Genomic DNA, 16,257 nt, shown 5'->3' with positions numbered 1-16,257 from the left:
GGGCGGCCGGGTGCTAACCGGGACTGCGCGCTGTGCAAATAGAAGCCTGCGCTCGGGCTCTCTGTGCGCCCGCCCCGCGCGGGGCCGCCCTCAGCGCCGGGCCCAGCAGTGCGACGGGGGGCCTCGCCACGGAGCCGGGCTCCCACGCCCTCCGAGACCGCCGGGCGCCCCCGTCCCGCCCCGCCCCCTCTAATCCCCTCCGCGGGCAGAGGCGAGGCAAGCCCCGGCCCCGCCCCCGGACCGCCCCAGGGGAGGGGCGTGTCCCCGCGCCCGAACGGGCCAGAGCGGGCGTGGCCGGGGCGGGGCGGGGCGGGGCGGGGCGGGCGCAGGCCGGCCCCCACTGGCTGCCGCGCGCCGGGCAGCCCGGGCTCAGTGCGCGGTGGCGGCGGCGGCGGCGGCGGCGCGGGCAGCTGGCGCCGCGCGGTCCAGCTCGGCCGGGCGCACGGACGCACCGCCGAGCCGACGGCCGGAGGGACGGGGCTCAGGCGCTGGGCCGGCGGGCAGCGAGCGCGAGCCAGAGCCGCGCTCAGTGAGTCGGGCGCCCGCGGCTGCCAGGTCGGTGCGTGGGGACCCGGCGGGCGCGAGGGGTCCAGGCGGGCGCGCGGCAGGTCCAGAGCGCGCGGCGGGCTCGGATCCCGAGCGGTCTCTGCGGCGGGGCCCGGCCGGGGCGCGGGCTTCCAGCTCTGGAAAGTTTGCAGCCGCCGCCGCCGCCGCCCTGGGAGGGCTCTGCAGCAGCCAGGGAGGGAAGGGGGAGGGAGGGACCGCGGCGGGGAGGCGGCGGCCGGCGCCAGGCGGCCCGGGAGCCCTGGGCGGCGGCGGCGGGCGGGGCGGACGGGGATCGGAGGGGCCGGGGCGCAGGAGCCCTGCCACCGCCGCCTCCGCCCCTGCGCGCCCGAGTAACGAGTTGCCTGCCTCCTCCAACAGACTCCCGAGTGGCGCCCTCCCGCCGGTGCCAGAACCGGGCCATGGGGGGCGGCATGCTGGCGCGCGCCGCCTGAGGACGTCGTAACACCCGCCCCAGCTATGGGCGCCCCGGCTTGCGCCCTCGCGTTCTTTGTGGCCGTGGCAGTCGTGATGACCGGCGCCGTCTCCGGGTCCCCGGGCATGGAGCAGCGCGTCGTGCGGAGAGCAGCAGGTACGGAAGGACCCGACGGGTACTGGGGAGGGGCATGGGGTCCCGGCAGGCAGAAGCGTCGGGGCCGGGGAACGGGCGCCTGGGTGGGTGTGGGGCGCCGGAGATCTGAGTGGGCCCCAGGGCTTGCTCTGGGCTGGCATAGCGGGGCCAGCGTCCGGGTTTCTGCCGCCCTCCCTCCCCGGGGATCGGGGCCAGAGCTGGCGCGGCAGTTTGTGGGGCGCCTGGAGCCGCAGGGCTGCCACCCAAGTGCGAGGCTGCGGCGGCGAGCCGGGCACCGCGGTGGAGTCCGCAACCCCCGCCCCCAGCGGTTCCCCAGTGGGGCACAGCCTGCGCCCGGGCGCTGTCGGGAGAGCTCGGGGACTGCGTTTCCACGATTCCCATTGTTCCGCGGGTTCTGCGCTGACGGACAGTTTCTGCTGTTGGTGCCTCTCCCCCAACCCCCTTCGGGCCCCAGTTCATGGCCAGCTTCAGCCAAAGCGAGAGGTTGGACTTTGGAGGGAGGGTATGAGAGTGCGTCAGCCCGGGGCCGGGCCCCAGCCCCTCAGTGGCCTGCATGACCAGGTGACACCTAGTGCCTCCGTTTCCCCCCACCCAGCTCTCATGCCCTGTGAGTTAAGATGACTGCCCCCAGGGGTGCGCACCGAACGACAGGCGGGGGCCGGGAGGTGAGAGGGCGGATGTCCGAGCAATGTGGAGCCGCGGAACCCCGCTGGCGGTCAAGGTCCAGCGGGACGTCGAGGGTCTGCGAGGAGGGCCCGTAGAGCCTGGGCAGGGGCGGGGCGGGAGCGCGTCTTGGCACCGGGCCCTGCCCCGCACACGCGCAGGGCCCTCGAGGTGCAGCGCGCGCTGCCCCCCGCTGCGCCCGGCCGAGCGCTTCGGGTGCCCACGCCCCGCACACGCGCCGCCAGGCTACCGGCGGCGGCCGGGCAGAGAGGGGAGGCCGGGTAGGAGACCGTAGGGAGCCCGCCCCCTGGAGACCGCCAACTCCGGGGTGCTGGCGAGGACCGGCGCGGGCGAGGGGGCTGCGCGCACCCCTGTCCCCAGCCCGGCGGCCGCGCGGAGGGAGGCCTTCGCCCGGTGAGCTCACGCCCCACCCGGGCGAGACCCGAACAGCCGCTCCTTTGTACCTCGGCGCGGCCACAGACCGCGCATTGATGGCGGCCGGGCCTCGCGGGGAGGTGTGAGTCGAGCGGCTGCGGGCGCGCAGTGCCAGGGAGGCGGCGGCCGCGGGCTGGACGGAGGCAGATGGCGGCCCGCCCCTCCCTGCGTCCCCCGCGCCCCTTCCTCCGGCGGCGGCTGCGGCCTCCCGGAACAATGTCATTTTTTTATGAATGAAAGTGGGCCCGGCGCTTGAATGTGCGTGTCATTCAGCGGCGTGACAGAGGCCGTCGGGAGGTCAGGGCGCGCTTTTAGCGCTTGCTAGGGCGGCCCCCGCTTCCAGGGGCGCAGAATAGGCGGCCGCGGGGGGGAGCCCCGAATTAGCATTCGCATCCAGATAAAGATATTACTCCCTACGGCCGGGGAATGTCAACTAGCCCCCGGGGAGGGGGCGGTGGGCGGAGCTCCAGACCTCCCGGACCCCCTGCGGCGCGGAGGTGGGGCAGGGGCCCCCTCCTTCCCCGCCTCGGGGAACTGGCAGCGACCCCACCAGATGCGGGCCTGGGGTAGAGCGTCCTGAAGACCCCCCCAGGGGCTGGGGTGCCCGCGCACCGGGGCCCCTGTCCCCGCAGTAAAGTTGGTGAAACAGGTAGTGAGTTGATAGGTCAATAAACCTAATCCGGTTCCTGAAGGAGCTGGGCCACCGGCCAGGCAGTAAAAATACAAAGGCCTCGTGAAATTTACAAAGGTCCCAGCCTGGCACTTTCCTGGGGAACATAAATTACGGAGCCGGAGCTGGCAGGGGTCACGGACACTAGGGAAGGTGTCCACTGCTGGACGGCCCTGGCCACCCCAGGCCCCGCCAGGGCAGCCTCCGTCTCCACAGGAAGCCACTGGCGGGGGGCCCCTAACAGGCAGGAAGGTTGATGGGGACCCACCCAGCCAGGAGGGGTCTCTGGGGGGGTGCAGGGCACTTCCCAGGAAGGCACTGGCTGCACCCTCCCCCACCTGCTCCTCATCAGGGCTGGACTTTGAGCCCCACGGGCCTCTGGGTGGTTCATTAACCTGAGCTGAGCCTGAGGCTGGACTTCTGGCCTCTGAGCCCCTGCACGGAGCCAAGGATGCCCCCGCCCCCCCAGGCCGTCAAGTCCCATCTGGGGCCCTATCTGGGGCCTGGTGCGCCCCATTTTACAGTTGAACCTAGAGGGGAGCTAGGGGTCTCCTTGAGGAGGTAGGCCGGGCGTCTGCTCAGGCACCGGTTTGGGGCAGCGGGTGGCCAGGCCGGCCTGAGTGATTTACAAGTGAATGAACGGTGAGGAGCCTCTTCAGGCTGGGGGACCGGGGCGGGGTTCGGGGGGGGGGCTCCCTGACCCCAGGCCCTGCTGGGCCCGAGGCTGCTGGCTGCCCACCCTGGTTCTGGTTGCTTTCCTGCAGCCTCAGTTTCCTCGCCTGTGCAGGATAACAGAAGGGTTGTTGGAGGATTAGGCTGGATAATCCTGTAAGTCCTCATTAGCCCGCCAGGCCTCCGGATCCCACCCCTTTCTTTTTCTCACTTTGTTACGAAACTTTTCATATTGTTTCCGGGTGGAGAGGTGACTGGGGAGGCGGGAAGGCCATGACTTCAGGGTCCCTTTGGGACGCCCCTCCCGGCTACTTAAAGCATGTACCTGGCATCAGAGAGCTTCACGCACATGCAGAACCAGAGGGCTTTGCTCTTCCTCTGTCGTCAGCTCCAGGCGGCTCCTTTGAATTGGGTCTGGATGTGATGCTTGTTCCCTGGGGTCTCCTCCAGACCCCTCTCATGGAGGGTGGCCCGACCGCTGCACACCCCGTATGCATTGAGTGGGTCTCAACTGTAGTGACCCCAAACGGGGAGCGAGTTTCCCCCAGCAGGGGTAACAGCCCTCCGGAGCAGACTGGCTCCTCTCCGGCTGCGGCCTGGTGGACATCAATCCTGGGGTGTAGCCCCGGGGCAGGGGGGGGGGGTCTCGCGCCCCCTATTTTCACCGGCTCCAGTGCTTTAACTGCTTCTGGTGGCCCCCCTGGCCCGCCAGTGGGGAAAACTGAGTCACAGGGCCCGTGAGTGGCAGAGTCAGGAGGATTCTGGGCCTGGGGGACGTGCCCGAAGGCCCGGCTTGGCCCCTCCAGGACACAGTACCCCTTGGCGGCCCCCTCACCGAGCTCAGGCCTTTGGCGGGGGTGCAGGCTGGAACAGGTGCTGTGGGACCCACAGGGGTGGACATTCCGCCTCTGCCCACCCCTGCATGGCACGTGGGCACCCACCATGGCACAGAGGACATTTGTCTTCCGACGTGTGTGGCCCCAGTGCCTGTGTGGGTGTGGATGGGCCCCCTTTTGTTGATCAAGAAAGCCTCCTTCCTGAGGCCATTGTGGTGGGAGCTTAGTAGCCCACAGCATGTGCCCTCACCGCCCCCTAGGCAGAGTGCCCCCTCGGGCCCTGCCCATCACTCTGTGTCCCCCCGCCTAATGCCACCGCCGCCCCCTCCTTGGCGTTGCCTGGTCTCCCCTGGGTCCTCTGTGGCGCAGAGTGGATTGGATCTGCAGGAAGTGGAGGTGCTACTGCCATCCGTGCCCTGGTCCGGAGGTCCCTGGCCTCGACGGCCACCTAGTGGGGCAGGGTGCTGGGCAGGTCAGGGGCCGGCCCTCGGCAGAGTGCAGGGCCCTCTGCGCCCCAACACCGGCCAGTGGCTGCTGGCCCCGGGGGCCATGCTGGGTCCTCCCAGCCCCCTGCTGGACCAGGTTGAAGCGAATACTTGTGTGGATGGCTTGACCTGCCTTCGCCACCCAGACCAAACCGGAACCAACCACTGTTGCCCTTGGGCCGGGGCCTGGGGCTGAGGCGGCCACAGCCAGCCTGTTCTCGGCCTTCTGGGGGGCCTCAGCCGGCTCCCGGCACTGGGTGGTCCCCACATAACACCGTGGCCAGGACTGGGGGTCTGGAAGTCAGGCCAGGAGCCCCCTGACTGTGGGGACCCTGGGGATGCAGACCCCATGGGCACTTCAGGGACCCTTCTGGTGGGCGCCGAGCTTGTGGAACCTCCTGAGGTGGGGGGCAGAATGGGGTCCGTCTCAGGAGCCAGGGACTGGCGTGGCCAGAATGGGCAGCTGGGCCCTCGAATCTAGGCCGTGCGTCGGCAGAATGACAAGTAACGGTGTGACCAACCCAGCTGGGTCTGCGTGGTGGGACCACCCACCCCTGTCCCGGGCCCAAAGCCCAGGCTGCCTGCCTGCGCCCTGCATTGTCTGGCTCTGGCAGGGAGACCTGGGGGGCTGGTCAGCCCCTGGGTCTCAGGCCTTGTTGGCCCCTTGGGATCTGGGCAGCCACTGGTCAGGGGAGGGGCGCAGGGGCCACAGTGGACATCCACCCTCGGCAAGGACCCTCCACCCCAACTTCTCGGCACCTGCGGGGAGAGGTGGGCCGGGCCTCCTCAGCCTGGCCTGACGGTCCCTGCTCTGGCCTCTCCGCCAGCCGAGTCTGCAGTCTTCCTCCCCTCGCCTGTGTCCTCATCTGTAAGATGAGGGGTCCTAGGTCCCCTCACCCCACTGGCCTGTGAGGCCCCACTGGCCAGAACTGGTACCATGTCTGTATTTCTAGTCTGTTTCTGGGTATATGTTCTCTCTAATTTACTGCTGAGGCGTAGTCTGAGTTGGGGTTCAGGCTGTTCACGCCCCTGAGAGCCCCCACTCCGGGCTGGCCTTGCCTGCGTCAGCGTGGAGCTGTTCTGAAAGGCTGGGGGGTGTTGTCTGACTGCGGCGCTCCCTTCTGGTGCTGGGCAGGTCCCGAACTGGTTTTGAAGCCAAGATGAGGGGTGGGGGGCACCAAGTGGGAACCCCCTCCGGGGATGAATTGTCTTGTCACTACCCCGGTCATTCCCACCTCTGAGCCTCTGTTTTAGCTGAGGTCGGCCAAACACAGCACGCCCACCTCCTGCTTTGCTGCTGCCCATGAGGTTGGAGCGGATGTTGCATTTCTAAATCACTGAAAAGAATCAAAGGAAAATTGGACACTCTGACGTTGGAGTGTTCCGTGTCCCCAGACAGTGCCGGACTGGAGCGGCCCCTCCCGTTTCCTTTCCTCGCGTGTCCTCTACGTAAGCGCCACCACGGCAGGGTCGTCCTCGGGACGGAGACCTGTTGGCACTCCGAACAGTGCCCGCGCCCCGGCCCTGTGGGACGGTCGGCAGGACCACGGGCTCTTCCCTCCCCTGGGGCCACCTCAGCCCCACCCAGGCCCCAGACGGGCCCCCGGCGCGTGCGGTGCCACAGTGCGGGGTGCGGAGCGCCCGGCGCCCCTGGTTTGGGGAGCGCCTGCCTCATGGGCCCCCATCTTGCCCGCAGAGGTCCCGGGCCCTGAGCCTGGCCAGCAGGAGCTGGTCTTTGGCAGCGGGGACACCGTGGAGCTGAGCTGCCACTTGCCCGCGGGGGCTCCCTCAGGGCCCACGGTCTGGGTGAAGGACGGCGTGGCGCTGGCGCCCTCAGACCGCATCCTGGTGGGGCCGCAGCGGCTGCAGGTGCTCAACGCCTCCCACGAGGACGCCGGGGCCTACAGCTGCCGCCAGCGCCTCTCCCAGAGCGTCCTGTGCCGCTTCACCGTGCGCGTGACAGGTAGGGCCTGCTGCGGCCCGCGACACTCCCGAGCAACACCGTGCCCTAGGGTCCTGGTGGTCACGGGCAGAGGAGGCCCCCGGGAGGCGCCGTCGGAGGAGGGGCACCTGCCTGCTTGCAGGGCCACCTCCCACATTTCCCTCTCGCCTGCGCTACAGACGCTCCGTCCTCGGGAGACGATGAAGACGGGGAGGACGAGGCTGAAGACACAGGTGAGACCGGGTTCCAGGCACGCAGGGCTGCCCAGGGCTGGGGACCGACCTCCCACCTGGGGCCCTGCTCACCAGGCAGGGGAGAGACCGAGGTCTGGGGGCCACCTCCGTGGGGTCCCCTTAGTGTGGGGTGGCGGCGATGCGTGCCCAGCTCTGGAGTCCGGGTGGCAGGTGACGGGTGGGATGGGGCACCGTGCTGTGGGGAGGGGACTGGGGCCCGGGACTCCAGGAGCAGCCGGGGGGCCGGTGTGGCCGGGGCTGGGGGAGTGAGGCCGGTGGGCGAGGTGACCCGTCCCACGTGTGACTGAGACAGGGCAGGCGGCAGCGGACAGAGGGGTTAGGGCCGGTGGGGGGCGACGGAGACAGTGCGGGTGGGAGAGGAGGGTGGCGCTGAGCACCAGGGACAGCAGGTCTGGGCGTATTCACTGTGAAGGGGCTGCCGGCGGTGCTTTCCGGTGACAGGCTGAGGGTGACAGCGCCCAGGTACTTGGGCCTGGAACCGTGAGCAGGGTGGGCTTTGCCCAGCGGGAGGGGCCGGTTCGGGGAGGTGGCATCTGGTTTTGGAGGAGCTGAGTTTGAGATGCCCCGAGATGCGGGACGGGGGTGAGGGCCCCGGCGGGTGCCCCGCCACCTCCCGCCTGTCCCCTGCGTGTCCCGCTCACTCTGGCCGTCCCAGGCAGGGCGTTGGTGTTCTTCTTCCGGAGTGGGCTCAGGGACACTGAGCAGGGTTGCTGGCAGAGCTGCCTTCCTGAAGGCCTCGCGGTCTCCAGCCCCAGGGACCAGCCCCTCCCTGCCGTGCTCCCTGGGCCACCCTGGGGTCTCTGACACCGCCCCCCGGAGCTCTCCCCGGCGCCTGCCCACACTGCTCCCCACCTGGGCTTCAGCACCCTCTCGGAGATGGCTGCATGGATGGCAGCAGGGTCGCGGGGAAGGGCTCCCTCCCTCCTGGGGACACCCACCCAGCCTCCCCGTGGCGGGAATGCAGCCTCACCCCAGCCCCAAGGGGGAAAAGCCAGTTGGGCTGTGAGGGTGGGGGTGGGACGGTCCTGGAAAACAGGATGGGACTGGAGCGGCCCCTCCCGTTTCCTCACGTGTCCTCTACGTAAGCGCCAGACACCCTGTCACCGCGTCCCCACCTGGTGCCCAGGGTGCGGAGGGTGGTCCGGGGTCTCGCAGATTCTAGCGGCTCCTGGCCGGTCTCAAGGCTCCGGGTTCTGCGGGTGGCTGGGTCTTGCCTCCTGGTAAGCTCCCTCCCAAGGCCTGGCCCTGCCCGTGCATCCAGCCGGGCTTCCTAACCCGGCGTGACCCGGTCTCTCTGCGGGCTGCGTCTCCCCTCTGGTGGGCCTGCCTGGGTGGGTGGGTGCTCCCCTGGGAGGACACCTTTGCGTCGTGAAGGCTCCTGGGCCGTGGTGTGGCGCACGGGGCCCTCTCGGCTGGAGCAGGCGCTTGAGGGAAGTGGACGGAAGCGAGGGGACCTGGCTTTTCGAATGCCGGGAGGTGGCACTGAGGCCACCGAAGGCTTGTGCGGCCCAGGCAGGGGTCTTCAAAAGGCCGACGTTTCCTACACAGGAGGGGAGACTGAGGCTGGAGCGGGGCAGGCAGGCCGCTACTCCCGCCCTGGTCACAGCCTTCCTGGGCCCCTCTGCCAGCAGGCGCCCCTTACTGGACGCGGCCCGAGCGGATGGATAAGAAGCTGCTGGCGGTGCCGGCTGCCAACACGGTTCGCTTCCGCTGCCCGGCCGCCGGCAACCCCACCCCGTCCATCTCCTGGCTGAAGAACGGCAAGGAGTTCCGAGGCGAGCACCGCATCGGGGGCATCAAGGTGGGCCCGGCGGGGGTCGCTGGGGCCTCGGCACCGGCCCGCAGGGCACAGCCCGCCGTCCGCTCACCCGTGTCCACCTGCAGCTGCGGCACCAGCAGTGGAGCCTGGTCATGGAGAGCGTGGTGCCTTCGGACCGCGGCAACTACACGTGCGTCGTGGAGAACAAGTTCGGCAGCATCCGGCAGACGTACACCCTGGACGTGCTGGGTGAGGCCCGGGCTGGCGGGTGCGGGCGGCGAGCGGGCGCGGGTCAGGCAGCCTCTGAGCGCCCCCTGCCCCGCAGAGCGCTCGCCGCACCGGCCCATCCTGCAGGCGGGGCTGCCCGCCAACCAGACGGCGGTGCTGGGCAGCGACGTGGAATTCCACTGCAAGGTGTACAGCGACGCGCAGCCCCACATCCAGTGGCTCAAGCACGTGGAGGTGAACGGCAGCAAAGTGGGGCCCGATGGCACGCCCTACGTCACGGTGCTCAAGGTGGGCCCCGCCGCTGGCTGGGTGGGGCGGGGGGGCTCGTTGCAGGTGAGCCGTCAGGCCTGGCCCCGCGGGGGCCCCCTTCGCCGGGGATGGGGAGGGCATCCCAGGCAGGAGGCCTGTCGTGTTTAAGGGACGGGGGTCGGGGCACAGGCTTTAGACCTGCGGGGAGAAGCAGTGGGGGGTCGGCTCGGGAGGTGGGGCCCAGCCCAGCACGCCAGGACCTACAGTGAGTCCTGTGTCCTTGCGCCCTTGTCTGCCTTCAGACGGCCACCCGCCCACCTCTCTGGGCCCTCAGGGCAGGACCGCCTGAGCTTTGTTCCCACGGCCCCGGGGGTGGGGGCCCCCCGAGTTGGGGTGATTGCGACACTTGCAGCCCAAAGAGAAACATCTGTTTAGAGACGAGATGGGCCTGCGGGGCGGGAGCAGGAGTCCAGACCAGCCGTGGGGTGGTGCCGGGTGCTCTCGGCCCAGCGGCGTCGCAGCCGGGGCCCCCGCGGTGGGCAGCTCGAGTGCCCTGGGAGGGCCTCTCTGAGCGCCACCAGCCAGGGCTGCGAGCCGGGCTGTTGGGGTGGATATGGGGAAGGCGCATCCGCCGAGACGACAGCCGCCGCTGTGAGGTGCCTGCAAGCCGCCTCCAGGCAGCCTTCCTAGCCGGCACAGCCTAGTCCGCCCATCTGTTCCTTGGGGGTCTCAGCGCCTCAGAGCCTGGGGTCTAGACGGGCCCGCGCCTGCGCGGCCATTTCCATGCCCGGCGGGGCTTCCGCGCCTGAGCCGGGTCTCTTGTCCCTGCAGTCGTGGATCAGTGAGAGTGCGGAGGCTGACGTGCGCCTCCGCCTGGCCAATGTGTCCGAGCGCGACGGGGGCGAGTACCTCTGTCGAGCCTCCAATTTCATAGGCGTGGCTGAGAAGGCCTTTTGGCTGCGTGTTCGCGGGCCCCAAGCAGGTAACAACTCTGTCCCACGCCTGCCTGGCACGCCGAGCTCCAGCTCCGACGCCCTGGCCCTGCGCCCACCTGCACGCCCCGCCGCTCGTGCCCCGTCCCCGGCTCACACCCTGCTCCTGGCGTGGCCACATCTGCGCCGCCTCTGCACCGCCGCCCCTCTGGCCTCCGCCGTGACCGCCTGCTTTGAGCCCCGTGGCCTGTGCTGACCCGCCTGCGCACCCCGCCGCCCCCCGCCCCACCCCAGAGGCCCTCACCCCCGAGGCCGGGCCCTGAGAGCCCGCCTTGCACTGCCCTCGCTCTCTCGCTCTCTCTCCATCTCTCTCTCTCTCTGGCCCCGGCTCCCGCTGCTGCTCGCTTCCTGCCCGTCTCTCTGTCGCCTGCCTGCCTGCCCGCCCGCCCGCCTGCCCCCTCCTGGTGCGCGCTAACCCCTCCTGCTGTGCTGCCGGTCGCACGCCTGGCTCACCTGGGACAGAGGACTTGCCGGTGGAGGGACTGGCTTCGGGCTCGGTGTGGACGCACGAGGCAGAGGGCCCTCGGCCGCCGTGGCCGTGGCCGTGGTGGCGGTGGCGGCGTTTTCCTTGCAGCCTGGCTGGATTGTCGCCGCGTGGACTCTGGCTGTGGTGCCCGCGGGAGGTGCTGGCGCTCTCCTATCGCGCTCTGTTCTCTCTTTGTAGACGGCGGGCGCTAACACCACCGACAAGGAGCTAGAGGTTCTGTCCTTGCGCAATGTCACCTTTGAGGACGCGGGGGAGTACACGTGTCTGGCGGGCAATTCTATCGGGTTTTCCCATCACTCTGCGTGGCTGGTGGTGCTGCCAGGTACCAGCTCCTGCTGCTGTCGCTCTGCACCTGTCCTCTCGGGGCTGCAGCCCGGGACACGCCAACGCCGCCGGGGACAGGCAGGGGACCGCCGAGCCCTCGAGCCAGGCCCTGTGCCTGGTATGGGGACAGAGCCCACACGGCCCTGTCTTGGCCCAGAGGGCCTCCCTCGAGTGCCCCATCCCAACGGGGTCCCCAGCAGCCGATACGGTGGCTTTGGTGTCTCCCGGGTGGCGGGTGAGGGTGCCGCTGGCTCCGCTGGGCTCTTTCTGTCCTGGGTCTGCCCCTCCTGGCCCAGGCGTTTCTGGCTGCTGGACCTTCAACGAGTAGGCCCTTCAGGCCTCAGCACCCGCATCGGGGGAGCTGAGCCCCCGGCCCGGCCCAGGGCGGCCCGCGGGGGCTCCTGAGAGGCTGGGCCAGGCCCCCAACGCCCGTGTCTTTGCAGCTGAGGAGGAGCTGGTGGAGGCTGGTGAGGCTGGCAGTGTGTACGCAGGTGTCCTCAGCTACGGGGTGGGCTTCCTCCTCTTCATCCTGGTGGTGGCCGCTGTGACCCTCTGCCGCCTGCGCAGCCCCCCCAAGAAGGGCCTGGGCTCGCCCGCCGTGCACAAGGTCTCCCGCTTCCCGCTCAAGCGACAGGTAACAGAAAGTAGATACCAGGTTCCGAGCCGCCCATGCCCCTGCCCCGGCCTCCCGGGCTCCCACGCTCAGTCCCCTTCCTAGTGTCGGGGCCTGGGGCCTGGGGCCTGCCCGGGGACAGCCCCTCTGCTGTGGGGGGCTCCGAGCCCGCCCTGGTCTCCGTGGTCACCGCACAGAGCCAGGTCACTCTGGGCACAGAACATTTTAGAAGTCTTCGCTCAGTGCTGCACAGAGTCAGGCAGCCACCCCGGGCCCGGCCTCGGCCTACGGTCCGAGGGGGCCGCACCCTCGCCCCCGCGCCCTGGTTGTGCGGCCCCGCGGCACCAACCTGCCCCTGCTGACCCAAGCAGGTGTCCTTGGAGTCCAGCTCGTCCATGAGCTCCAACACGCCGCTGGTGCGGATCGCCCGGCTGTCCTCGGGGGAGGGCCCTGCGCTGGCCAACGTCTCTGAGCTCGAGCTGCCCGCCGACCCCAAGTGGGAGCTGTCCCGGGCCCGGTCAGTGGTGTGCGAAGGCCTGGGGCCCTGACCCGGGTTGGGGGGGGCGCGCACACACGGTGGGGGCCCAGTGGCGGGGAGGGGCCCCACTCAGACCCGGCTGCATTCAGATGGGAATCGGGTAGGCCACTGCCGGAGATGGCGCTGGGGCGCAGCGGGGAAGACCCACCCCTGGAAAAGTGCTCTCACCGGCCCAGAGGCGGGGGCGCAAGGTCCTCCACCAGCACGAGCAGGGTCGCCGGGGTGAGGGTGGCGGGCTTCCTGGAGGTGGTGGCACTGCACCTCAGGCTGCCTGGGACAGGGCCTGGAGCGGGCGGGCGTGCTCATCGCTTCTCTGCTTTTGCCACCAGGCTGACTCTGGGCAAGCCACTCGGGGAGGGCTGCTTCGGCCAGGTGGTCATGGCGGAGGCCATCGGCATCGACAAGGACCGGGCTGCCAAGCCCGTCACGGTGGCGGTGAAGATGCTGAAAGGTGAGGGAGGGACGTGGCGAGGGGAGCCTGGGCCAGGCTGGGCGGCCCTGCCTGACACAACCCCTTCCCCGCCCAGATGACGCCACAGACAAGGACCTGTCGGACCTGGTGTCCGAGATGGAGATGATGAAGATGATCGGGAAGCATAAGAACATCATCAACCTGCTGGGCGCCTGCACGCAGGGCGGTGGGTGCTGGGCCTGCGGCGGGCGGCGGGCGGCCCCCGGGCGCAGCGCCCTCTGAGACCCCGGTGCTCGCAGGGCCCCTGTACGTGCTGGTGGAGTACGCAGCCAAGGGCAACCTGCGGGAGTACCTGCGGGCACGGCGGCCCCCGGGCACGGACTACTCCTTCGACACTTGCCGGCTGCCCGAGGAGCAGCTCACCTTCAAGGACCTGGTTTCCTGCGCCTACCAGGTGGCGCGGGGCATGGAGTACCTTGCCTCGCAGAAGGTGAGCACCGGCGGGGCCGGGCGGGGGGGCGGGGGGAGCGGCCGGTGGCGACCGCCTCAAGCCCGGTCCTGTCCCCAGTGCATCCACAGGGACCTGGCCGCCCGCAACGTGCTGGTGACCGAGGACAACGTGATGAAGATCGCGGACTTCGGCCTGGCCCGCGACGTGCACAACCTCGACTACTACAAAAAGACCACCAATGTGAGCCCGGCCCTGGGAGGGTGGGGGACTTGAGCCGGGAGGGCGCCTGGCGGTCAACAAGCCCCCTTCCTCCTCCCAGGGCCGCCTGCCCGTGAAGTGGATGGCGCCCGAGGCCTTGTTTGACCGCGTCTACACCCACCAGAGTGACGTGTATGTGGCCCCCAGACCCGGGCGGGGGTGGGGCGGGGTGGGGAGCCGGGCGGGGCACAGGCCACACCAGGGCAGGGGCCGGGGAGCTGTGGGGCAGAGCCGGCACCATCAGTAGCCCCCTGCACCCCACTGGGGTCTGTTTTGGGGCTTCCGCGTGCACGGGGGCCCGTGGGCGGCAGGGTGGGCTGACGGTGCCGCGCCCCCGCCGCCCACAGGTGGTCCTTCGGGGTCCTGCTCTGGGAGATCTTCACGCTGGGGGGCTCGCCGTACCCCGGCATCCCCGTGGAGGAGCTCTTCAAGCTGCTGAAGGAAGGCCACCGCATGGACAAGCCAGCCAACTGCACGCACGACCTGTGAGTGTGCGCGCCCGCCTGTCACCTCCGGACCCTGCTGGGCCCCCACTGAGCCCCGCCCCGGGCAGGGGGAGGGCCGGCCTCGAGGCTGTTCCCAAGGGAGGGGGACTGGCGCCAGGGCGCGGGGCGCAGGGCAGGGCCCACCTGAGTGCCACCCCCAGGTACATGATCATGCGTGAGTGCTGGCACGCCGTGCCCTCCCAGAGGCCCACCTTCAAGCAGCTGGTGGAAGACCTGGACCGCGTGCTCACCGTCACATCCACCGACGTGAGTGTGGGCCCCGCTGACCCCCTGCCCCTTCCCCCTCCCCCCTCCCCCCTCCCCCCGGCCTGGATGGCTCGGGCGTTGGAGTTGGAGGTGGCGTAGCGCTGACCGCACCCCCCCCCCCCCCGGCCCGCCCACAGGAGTACCTGGACCTGTCGGTGCCCTTCGAGCAGTACTCGCCGGGCGGCCAGGACACCCCCAGCTCCGGCTCCTCAGGGGACGACTCCGTGTTCGCCCATGACCTGCTGCCCCCCGCCCCACCAGGTAGCGGGGGCTCGCGGACGTGAAGGGCCGCGGCCTGCGGGCCAAGCCCCCATCAACGTGAGAGCGGACCCCAGCCCGCCGTGCTGCCGCTGGTGTGCCGTGACCAACGGGTCTCACCGGCCTGGACTCAAGACCTGGAACGGGTGGACAGATGGACAGACAACTTCCACATGTGTACGTGTGCACACGTGTGTGCTCTGGGGTCCCCGGCGTGCCCGCCCTGCTGTACGGTGACCTCCTGGCCACCTGGGCCGGCAGCACCGGTGGACTGGACGTAGAATGTAAGGGGCTCCTCCCGTGGGGCTCCTCAGGGTGGGGAGCCGGGCCCCTCCCCAGGCTCCCGTGACCCCCGCTGCCACCCCACAGGGAGCATCGGGGCGGGCCGGGCTCCGGTGTCCAGAGTGGGCTGAGGCCCCCCCTCCAAGTGCCCAAGCTGAGCCTACAGGGAAGCCCCCGTGTGGCACACCTCCCACCCAAGTGGCACCTTGCGCCTGGGGTGAGTGTTAGCAGCTCCCCACCTCCAGGCCTCCCCACTTCCCACCCTGCCCCTCAGAGACTGAAATTACGGGTACCTGAAGGCGGGAGCCTTTAACTTCTATCCGAAAGGTTTATTCCAGAAATGAGTGTACGTTTATATAAATAGATGCTGTGTATATGATATACACATACATATATATATAAATATCTATATGGAAGAAGGAAGGCTGGTACAACTGAGGCACGGGACCCTGAGGGTGCAGGGGCGGGGGTGCCCTAGTCGGAGGAGGCCCCCTGGGGGGCTCGCTGTTGAGACACACAAAAACCCGCAGAGGTTGGAGGGGCTTTTCTGGCACCGCAGTTTTGTTTTAAAAATTGTTCCTGGACCTGTATGTTTGTAAAGCTATTTATCGACCCCCAGAGCCCGTGTCCCCATCTCTCCCCAGGCTCCTAGTGTTCAGCCAGCTGCACGGCAGAGGTTTAAGTTTTAACTTATTAACGGTGAGATGGTTTATGCTTTGTTTAGGGGCATTGCTGAGGGTGTGTCCAGCCCACACCCCAAGGCCAGAGCCAGCCCCCTGGCACCCTAAAGGGTCGTTAATAGTTTGAGATGATTCCGTGAGGATATTTTATTTCCTTTGGCCTTCTTTTGCAGGAGAAGTAGATTTCTATAGAATTTTCTTTAGGAGATTTATTTTTTTAGACGTCAAAGCAAGCTGGTATTTTCATACAGGTTCTTCTAATTGCCATGTGTTCCAGGCGGGGAGGCAGTTTCGGGAGGGGGGGGGGGCCAGCCCTGCATGCAGGTTCAGATGTTATTAGATGTTACAAGTTTATATATATCTATATATATAATTTATTGAGTTTTTACAAGATATATTTGCTGTAGATTTAACACTTCTTACGCAATGCTTCTAGACTTTTGTAGCCCGGACTGCTACCTTTCAAAGCTTGGGAGAGAAAGCCACAAATTCAGTTTTGTTACTTTTTGTACTGTTAATGGCCCTGAGTTTGGGCGGCTATTCTCTGCTTGTCAGTGGGCTCAGGGTGGTCTCTGTTCTCAGGGCCCCCAGCCTTGTGGGGGCCAAAGGTGTTGGCCCAAACCAGCAGACGTGCTTTCCAAAAAATAAACAGACAACTGGTTCAGATCCATGCTTTCTTGTCTCCTGTCCTGGAGTCCCGGGCAGCTCCCGGGTGCTCACTGCCCACCTAAGACAAGTCCTGTCATCTGTCCCCCGAGGAGGGAGGGGTCACTAGTTGCTGCTGGAGCAACAGCTGCAGGGGTGGGGGCCCCAGACTAGACTGGCTTCCTGGGTCTTGCGCTCTCCAAGGCTTTCCAGCCCAGGTCTTTGGCTCAGAGAGGA

The 16,257-nt window shown here is 68.3% G+C and overlaps 1 protein-coding gene across 8 annotated transcripts; it reads left to right on the top strand.

Annotated features, from left to right (window-relative positions):
* Positions 1 to 428: 428 nt before the first annotated feature.
* Positions 429 to 16,041, top strand: FGFR3 (fibroblast growth factor receptor 3). Of its 8 annotated transcripts, none has more exons than XM_059923761.1 (18): positions 429 to 555; positions 925 to 1,135; positions 6,593 to 6,859; positions 7,018 to 7,071; positions 8,724 to 8,893; positions 8,977 to 9,100; positions 9,177 to 9,367; positions 10,985 to 11,129; positions 11,575 to 11,765; positions 12,116 to 12,261; positions 12,612 to 12,733; positions 12,810 to 12,920; positions 12,994 to 13,184; positions 13,263 to 13,385; positions 13,465 to 13,535; positions 13,751 to 13,888; positions 14,050 to 14,155; positions 14,293 to 16,041. In XM_059923761.1, the coding sequence occupies exons 2-18, from the start codon at positions 1,024 to 1,026 to the stop codon at positions 14,437 to 14,439; spliced, it is 2,409 nt and encodes an 802-aa protein (XP_059779744.1). In that variant the 5' UTR covers positions 429 to 555; positions 925 to 1,023; the 3' UTR covers positions 14,440 to 16,041. The 8 variants fall into 8 exon arrangements, with proteins under 8 accessions (XP_059779744.1, XP_059779743.1, XP_059779741.1 ...); XM_059923760.1 differs by having other exon boundaries at positions 12,113 to 12,261; XM_059923758.1 differs by lacking the exon at positions 10,985 to 11,129 and adding an exon at positions 10,160 to 10,310.
* The last annotated feature ends 216 nt before the right edge of the window (positions 16,042 to 16,257 follow it).

Source organism: Balaenoptera ricei, chromosome 5 (genome assembly GCF_028023285.1).
Source record: "Balaenoptera ricei isolate mBalRic1 chromosome 5, mBalRic1.hap2, whole genome shotgun sequence".
Taxonomy (NCBI): domain Eukaryota; kingdom Metazoa; phylum Chordata; class Mammalia; order Artiodactyla; family Balaenopteridae; genus Balaenoptera; species Balaenoptera ricei.
This window is presented reverse-complemented; position numbering and strand designations above follow the sequence as displayed.